The sequence below is a fragment of the Onychostoma macrolepis genome, chromosome 02 (genome assembly GCF_012432095.1).
Source record: "Onychostoma macrolepis isolate SWU-2019 chromosome 02, ASM1243209v1, whole genome shotgun sequence".
NCBI lineage: Eukaryota > Metazoa > Chordata > Actinopteri > Cypriniformes > Cyprinidae > Onychostoma > Onychostoma macrolepis.
The window spans coordinates 23,283,045-23,292,206 of NC_081156.1; the positions used below are offsets into that span (position 1 = coordinate 23,283,045).

The 9,162-nt window shown below is 38.6% G+C and overlaps 1 long non-coding RNA gene and 2 gene segments (V, D, J or C); all 3 read right to left on the minus strand.

The window, feature by feature from the left end:
• Positions 1–2,080: 2,080 nt before the first annotated feature.
• On the minus strand, positions 2,081–2,748 carry LOC131530287 (T-cell receptor alpha chain V region RL-5-like). The segment is given in 2 exon segments: positions 2,081–2,474; positions 2,623–2,748. Coding segments are annotated over 2 exon segments (405 nt in total).
• A 2,653-nt stretch (positions 2,749–5,401) lies between these two features.
• Positions 5,402–6,356, minus strand: LOC131530146 (T cell receptor alpha variable 5-like). The segment is given in 2 exon segments: positions 5,402–6,019; positions 6,166–6,356. Coding segments are annotated over 2 exon segments (504 nt in total).
• Positions 6,357–6,746: 390 nt separating this feature from the next.
• LOC131530456 (uncharacterized) lies at positions 6,747–7,793 on the minus strand. Its single transcript, XR_009268395.1, has 3 exons — positions 7,755–7,793; positions 7,014–7,069; positions 6,747–6,927 (listed from the first exon to the last, which is right to left on the minus strand). It is a non-coding gene; the product is annotated as an uncharacterized LOC131530456 (long non-coding RNA).
• Positions 7,794–9,162: the final 1,369 nt, after the last annotated feature.

Consider the following 9,162-nt stretch of genomic DNA (forward strand, 5'->3'; position numbering starts at 1 on the left):
GACTATTTGAGTGCATGAAGATAAACCATTTAGTGCCTTATAGGCAAGTAATAGTATTTTGTAATTGATCCGAACTTAATAGGTAGCCAGTGCAGAGACTGTAAAATTGGGGTAATATGATCATATTTTCTTGACCTGGTAAGGACTCTAGCCGCTGCATTTTGGACTATCTGTAGCTTGTTTATTGAAGATGCCGGACAACCACCTAACAGTGCATTACAATAGTCCAGTCTAGAGGTCATGAATGCATGAACTAGCTTTTCAGCATCTGAAACAGGTAGCATGTTTCGAAGCTTGGCAATGTTTCTAAGATGGAAGAATGCTGTTTTTGTAACATGGGAAATATGATTTTCAAAGGACAAGTTGCTGTCTAATATAACACCCAGATTTTTGACTGTAGAGGAAGTAACAGTACATCCATCTAGTTGCAAATTGTAATCAAAAAGATTCTGAGTACTGTTTTTTGGTCCAATAGTAATATCTCGGTCTTATCCGAATTTAAGGGAATAGGAGGAAATTATTGGTCATCCAATCTTTTACATTTTTAACACAATCTATAAGCTTAGATAGTTCAGAAGTTTCATCTGGTCTTGTTGAGATATATAGTTGAGTATCATCAGCACAACAATGAAAACTAATCCCGTATTTTCTAATAATATCACCAAGGGGCAACATGTATATTGAAAATAGCAGAGGACCTAGGACAGATCCTTGTGGTACTCCATACTTTACTGGTGATAGTTGAGATGGCTCCCGTTTAAAAAACAAAGTGGTAGCGATCGGATAGGTAGGATCTAAACCATCTTAAAGCCTGCCCTTGAATACCCGTATAGTTTTGTAATCGATCTATGAGTATGTCATGATCTATAGTGTCGAAAGCAGCACTAAGATCAAGTAAAACTAGCAATGAGGTGCAGCCTTGGTCTGACGCAAGAAGCAAGTCATTTGTAATTTTAACAAGTGCAGTTTCTGTGCTATGGTGAGGCCTGAAACCTGACTGAAATTCTTCATAGAGATCATTTTTTGCAAGAAGCAGCACAATTGAGCAGACACAACTTTTCTAAAATTTTAGACATAAACGGCAGATTTGAAATGGGTCTGTAATTTGCCAGTTCACTAGAATCTAGTTGTGGTTTCTTAATAAGAGGCTTAATAACCACCAGCTTGAATGGTTTTGGGACGTGACCTAAAGATAACGATGAGTTAATAATATTGAGAAGCGGTTCTTCTGCTACGGGTAACAACTCTTTCAGTAGTTTAGTGGGTACAGGATCTAATAAACATGTTGTTGGTTTAGATGCAGTGATAAGTTTATTTAGTTCTTCCTGTCCTATAGTTGTAAAGCACTGAAGTTTTTCTTTGGGAGCTGTGAATGAAACTGAAGTACTAGACGGTGCAGAACCTACATTCTATGAGGTAAAAGAACAGAAAATTCACTCAACTCTGCTCTCAAAAGCTCTGTGTTTATGTCACAAAGCTCTTCTTGTTTGTATCATGTCACATGATATACTCATACATGGAGAGAGCAATGCTTACCCCTTGTGGATGAAGTTTGAAATTGCAAAACATGATGTTATTCTGCAAACCCTGAACAATTCTTTATGAAAGTATGATTGGTATAAATAGGTTTTTAAACAAATGCTTGATCACCGCTATGCTTATGTTTTACCTGAGTATGTTATAAAGCTTTTCATTTTAAAAATAACTGAGTATCATTGTCTGTACTGCATGCTTAAATGATCTTAATGATCTAAACTGAGCTTAAATGATCTTAATGATCTAAACTGAGCTTAAATGATCTTAATGATCTGTGATGACACAGTGTCTGTCAGGGTCAGCAAAATACCCTCAGATATAAACACCTCTTTCCTCACCACCTGGGAAAAAGCAAATGCATTTAAAGTTGATTTTATCACCTCTTTGAACATGGTTGCCTTATAAAATGTTATCAATATCTGGAATAACATCTATTAACAAAATCTTTGCGTCAGCCTTTCTGATGTATCTTTTTATGTTGTGAATGACAATCTATAATGCTGTTTTTACTGAATAGAGGGATGTTCCCTTGTGTCACCTACAGTATAGCAGATATGGAGGTTGGATATGTGATCATGTAGATGCAGTAGTGTGTATCATGTTTTTGTGCAGTGTTCTTGTGTTTCCTGTCACTGTGGGCTGCAGAGCGCAGTAGTACAGAGCAGAGTCTTTTAGAGCAGCAGAGGAGATCTCCAGATCCACATGGTTTTCTTTGTCTTTGGCGACTTTGGCAGTGAATCTGTAATCTACATTAGACTCCTCAGCTTGTTTTGCACTGTCTAAGATGAGCACAGTGAACTCAGGAGCTGATCCGGGATACTGACGGTACCAGTAAAGAGTATATGCAGATGAATAACTGCAGGATAATTTAACACTTGAACCCTCATCAGCAAACTTATCTGTTTTGGTTGGTTTGATTTCATTTCCATGCGTTGCATCTGCAAAAGTAGATCAAAACTTTTAAGAACAGGTGTTTAAACTGAATCTATACATGAAGAACACTTTATACTTAATTTTGAGCAGAAATGAGCAGTTCTGGCTGCTCAGAGTACTGGGATGCAAGACACAAAGCACTTCAATACTTACATGCAAAGGCAGAAAGCAGAATGACAGAATGGAGCATCATTGTGTGTGTTTCTTATTCTCTCTCTACAGACTTGAAGTTTAAGAAGATCACATCAGATATCAGTGCTTTAAACCCCACCTCTTCCAGAGAGCTCTTTGAGAGACAAGATCAGATCTGTTTCATACACCACTGGATAATTTAATTACTATTCATATCCTATTGTACCCTCTTGTGGTTACTTTCTACTGTAACTGTCATATAATATACAGTAAGTCCTCAGAACACAAACTGTGAACTAAATATGAACTACATTGTTCCTCATACTTTGGTTGTTATAATACTTTAGATCTCATAAAGTTGATGACATTCATTTTGCACAGCACTAACTAAATTTTTTTATTATTATTATTGCATGCATATTATTTTTGTGGGACAGAAATAAATAGCAGGTGGATTTGCACCTTTTCATGTAACTGAGGCTTTTGTATGAGTGTTGAGTGTGTTTCAGTCACTGTGGGCCTCAGAGAACAGGGTCAGTCACTGGGGTTCCTCAGGGATCAGTTCTTGGACCCCTCCTCTTCTCCACATACACTACATCACTGGGTCCCATCATACAGGCACATGGATTCTCATACCATTGCTACGCTGATGACACACAGCTCTACCTCTCTTTTCAACCAGATGATCCAACGGTAACTGCAAGGATCTCAGGTTGCCTGGCGGACATCTCGGCATGGATGAAAGAACATCACCTGCAGCTCAACCTGGCAAAGACTGAGCTTCTTGTCCTCCCTGCCACTCCGACTCTACAGCATGACTTCACGATCCAGTTAGGTTCATCAACAATAACCCCATCAACTTCGGTCAGAAATCTTGGTGTAATCTTTGATGATCAGCTGACCTTCAAAGACCACATTACAAAAACTGCTCGATCTTGCAGGTTTGCACTATATAACATCAGAAAGATCAGGCCCTTTCTGACAGAGCATGCTACACAACTTCTTGTCCAGGCCCTTGTCATTTCTAGGCTGGACTATTGCAATGCTCTTCTGGCTGGACTTCCGTCTAATACAGTCAAACCTCTACAAATGATTCAGAATGCAGCGGCACGACTGGTCTTCAACGAGCCCAAAAGAGCCCATGTTACACCTCTCTTTATCTCCCTGCACTGGCTACCAATCACGGCTCGCATCAAGTTCAAGACACTGATGCTTGCATATAGAACAACCACTGGCTCAGCACCCGTTTACTTGCACTCTCTATTAACAAACTACATCCTCCAGAAATCTGAGATCTGCTAGTGAGCGACGCCTCGTGATACCATCACAGAGGCGCAAAATCACTCTCTAGATCATTCTCATTCACCATTCCTGGCTGGTGGAACGATCTTCCCACCTCTATCCGGAATGCTGGATCCCTGTCAATCTTCAAGCAACAACTGAAAACTCATCTCTTTCGACAGCACTTGACTTCATCCTAAACTTAAAAAAAAAAAAAAAAAAATTATCTTTACTTATTCCTTCCTTTGGTAGTTTGTATTTATTTGAACAATGTCTGAGACTTGGTGTTGCAAGCACTTCGTATGTCTGATTGCCTCTTCAAGATTAATCGCTCGATGTATTCCCCAATTGTAAGTCGCTTTGGATAAAAGCGTCTGCTAAATGACTAAATGTAAATGTAATGTAAATGTAGAACAGTAGTACACAGCAGAGTCAGACACGTGTAGATTCTTATTTATCAATGGAAATGTTCTTGATGTAGAGTTCATTGTTGCAGAAAATCTCTTAAAATCAGGCTCGGTGGTATATTGACTCAGAATGAATGTTGGTGAACTGTTTGGTAGCTGTTTGTACCAGAAGAGATATGGAGTTCCAGAAGTAGTATAAGTACACATTAAAATAACTTGAGCTCCTTCATTTGCAGGCATTTCTCTTGAAGACTGTTCAACGCTGTCCTGTCCCAAGGACACTGCAAAACAACAACAACAACAAAAAACAATATAAGTCATTTACATAAATTATTAGCATTAAACTTAAACATTTAGTAACCTGGATGTACACAAAGCCTTTTCTTTTAAAGTAAACAGAAACAGAAAAAATGTGCTTACCATCATAATGTGCTATAAAACACAGAGAAATCAAAGCCCATCTAAACATAGTTGTTCTATAAGGTAAAAAAACAGAAAATTCACTCAACTCTGCTCTCAAAAACTCTGTGATTATCACACAGATGTCTTCTTTAAAGGTTTGTGTCATGTGACTCATGTCATATTTTACACCTATAAATGAAGAGAGCAGTGCTGACCCCTTGTGGACGAAGTTGGAAATTGGTAAACATTGGCTGCATCCGAAATCACACATTTCCCTACTTTATAGTAGACAAAAGACAGTATGTGACAAATGAGCTATGTCAGAATTCACAGTACTGGTGTGATTCTGAAGTGTACATAAGATGGATAATTTACTATCCCATGAAGCCACGGGAGAGGATTTATATATGGCAGTGACACAAACCAACTGATGCTGATAGGTCACGTGACAATGACAACATGGCAAATATGAGGTGTGTTCGACTTGAAGCAGCACTGCGCAGAATGATCACTGTATGACATCAAAGTACCGCGAGAGTGATTCGAATGCATCAGGATCCGTCTGCTCTCTTATTGCTCGCGGTACTTTGATGTCATACAGTGATCATTCTGCGCAGTGCTGCTTCAAGTCGAACACACATATAGTAAGTATTTACTTAAAATCTCATCCTACCTTTATGAAGAATTGTTCAGGTTTTACAAAACATCATGGCTGCGTCTGAAATTGCATACTCTCTTGAGTAGGTACTTTTTTGAATAAGTAATTATTCTGCGGCTTTTTGAACATGCTGCTTAAAACATTATGAATATCTGGAGAAGCATCTCTTAACCAAATCTTTGTGTCACCATTTCTGTTAGATCTTTTTATGTTGTGAATGACAAACTATAATATTGATTTTGCTGAATAGAGGGATGTTCCTTTGTGTTAACTATAGCAGATATGAGGGTTGGATATGTGTGATAGATGCAATGCTGTGTATCAGGTTTTTGTAATTTGTACAGTGTTCTTGTGTTTCCTGTCACTGTGGGCTGCAGAGCGCAGTAGTACAGAGCAGAATCTGATGTAGATGCAGAGGAGATCTCCAGATCCACATGGTTTTCTTTGTCTTTGGTGACTTTGGCAGTGAATCTGGAATCTACATTAGACTCCTCAGCTTGTTTTGCACTCTCTAAGATGAGCACAATGAACTCAGGAGCTGATCCGGGATACTGACGATACCAGTGAAGATAGTCTGCAGATGAATAACTGCAGGATAATTTAACACTTAAACCCCCGTCAGCAAACTCCTCTGATTTGGTTGGTTTAATTTCATTTCCATACGCTGCATCTGCAAAGGTAGATCAAATATTTTTATTTAATGCAATATACAACATTAAAAAAAAAAAACACTTTATACTTAATTTTGTTCAGTAATTAGCCATTCTGGCTGCTCAGAGTACTGGGATGCAAAACACAAAACACTTCAATACTTACATGCAAAGGCAGAAAGCAGAATGACAGAATGGAATATCATTGTGTGTGTTTCTTATGCTCTCTCTAACAGACTTGTTTAAGAAGATCACATCAGATATCAGTGCTTTAAACCCCACCTCTTCCAGAGAGCTCTTTGAGAGAGAAGATCAGATCTGTTTCATACACCAGTCATTTGATCAACGTGATCTCACAGAATTCCGTGTAATGTTCACGGACTTAATTAACCTCCGAATCTGTGGTGGCATCACGGAATCGCCAAAAATTCCGTGATGGGCTCACAGAAGTGATACCAATGTAAGTCAGTGACAGGCATCAGCCGTGCTCCACGCACGGAAACCCTTAGCATCAATATGCCGACGCGATACTGGGAAATTTATCGTCATCATTATTGTTCAGAACTGGGTAGGTTTAGGGTAGGGGTGGGGTCAGGTACTCCAGTGAAAGTATAACTGCATCGGAGTCACTCTTTTTACGTGGTCCGATGCAGCGCTGGTGTTGAACCAGTGAATCCGTGCATGGACCACGGCTGATGCCTTCTGTGAACCCATCATGGAATTTTCGGCGATTCCGTGATACCACCACAGATTCGGGGTTAATTAAGTCCGTGAACATTACACGGAATTCTGTGAGATCATGTTGGTTTGGTAGCTGTTTGTACCAGAAGTGATAAACATTAGGAAAACTGGTAGAGTAATTGCACAGTAGAGTAACTTGCAGTCATTTGTCTTGAAGGTTGTTCAACTTTGTCTTGTCCCAAGCACACTGGAAAATAGATTTGCCCATTATTCATGTACTGACACTGAGTATCTCACACAGATAAAGTGTAAATGATGAAATAATGTTCTTACCAAACTCAAGAGCTGTGAAGAAAAGAGTAATAATCACCCACTTTGCCATTGTTGCTCTAAGTTAAAAAGGGAGAATATTTTAACAGAACTTTCAGTAACACTTTATTTTGATAGTCCACTTTAGACATTCTACCAACAGTAAGTAACTTTGCAACTAGTCAACTAGCAGTCATTAGAGTATTAGTAGACTGTCTGCTTGATATCTTCTAACACTTTATTTTGATGGGTCCACAACATACAACATACTGACTATGAGAAACTTTGCAAGTATATGTCAACTTATTCTAATAACCCTAAACCTTATGCAGAGTTCACACTGCACGATTTTAGCCCGATTTTTCACTCGCCGACAGGTTTTGATAAATCGCCGACAAATGCCCGACATTGGAGGCAAATCGGAGCTAGTTCACGCGAGTGACAATCGCGCAGTATGAATTACCAAAGACGCGATCTGAGGGAATCGCCAACACGTCGCCGAGGCCCGTGAAATATTTGGCATGCTAAATATCTGGAGCTGTCGGCGATTCACAATCCTGCTGTGTGCAATGATTTCTGACTGAAAACTACATCACGATGACCTTCAGCCAATGAGAGACAAAGATACAGGGCAGAGGGAAGGTCGGTGAGGAGTTATAGACCATATCAGTATTTTAATATGTACAATTATATCATACAGAAACAAGCACAAACGCTTGACCAGCCGCAACATCAGCATAACAGTTACTGCAAATTATTATTTACCACTCTTTGCAGAACACAATCCCTGCATCTCCCTCCTGCATAATCTGTTTTTCTTTTTGTAGCTGGAAATCAGCGCACAGACCATTTGCAGGCTATATTTTTTTAATACTTCCAGTCTCGCTCGAGAACAACGGGCTGATGCAAGCAGCTTCTCGCGTTATTTCCTTATCACTTCTCGCGTGGGTTTTGTTGTGAAACGTAGTTTGCGGATCAGACAGAGTTGTCGGCGATTCTTCCTATTGTGAAATCGTGCAATGTGAAAGCCCCTGTCGCCGATCCATCGGGCAGTGTGAATACAACAGTGACTGAATGCTACCCCAGATAGTCACGTAGTGTGAAAACAACAGCGATCCGACAAGTTTGAAAATCGTGCAGTGTGAACTCGGCATAACCTAACAGTCTACTCTGAGAGTTAGTAGACATGTAGTTGCAAATTAATGATAATTAGTTGACATGTAGTTACAAAGTTACTTATAGATAGTAGAATGTCTAAAGTGGACTATCAAAATAAACCGAACTTTCTTCTTACTGTATAGTCTGTGTTTCTCTTTGTAGTGTCAGATTGTTCTTAAGGTTCAGCTTTATATATAATTTGAGGAATGATGCCTCCTTGTGGCGAGTTTGAATATTGTGCTGAGCTGAACAAATAGGGGATAATGTACATCCAGACGGTTGTTACCACAGAATAAACCCCAACAGGGTGATCAGCACCCCGAAGCGAAGTGGGGCTTATCACACAGATACTTGCCAAATAAGTACATGAAATATTGATTTGAGAAGAAAAACTTTATTTCATATTTATTTCATATTTGTAATTTAATATTTAATATTTATTTAATATTTAAGCTCTTTCACAGAGTTTTTTTTTTTTTAAACACAGCTTCCACAAAGAAAAACAGTTCCTAACAAATAGCTTTGAGCCTAGAAAAAGCTCAGACATCCTACCTGTTTATAATTACAAAAATAATATATTACCGCTGCTATCAATACTGAAGTCCTCTGGTTTAATTTTACAGTAAATACAGTTGACAACTGAGGCACTAGTTGATAGCAGTTGCATTTGAATAATACACCTTGGAACGTTGTGACTGACCAACAAGAATCCAACCGTGTAATAATTTAAATTAAAATCAGTTTTAACACATTCTGACATAATTCACAAACATTGTAACTAATATCAGAATCAATTAATTAGAAAGAATTAAAATTAGGAATCAGGACAATGGACATGTTAGTCTGCACTTTATGAAGAATTTGACTTTCACTGGAAAACTTTCTTTAAGACAGTTGTGATGTACTGTAAGGAAGTAAGGAATTATTCTACTGTTTCCTTTTCATTACCTCAGTAACCACACACAGGTGTTTCCACAAGTTTAATTATATTGTGTAAATTTTAGATTGTGGGTTT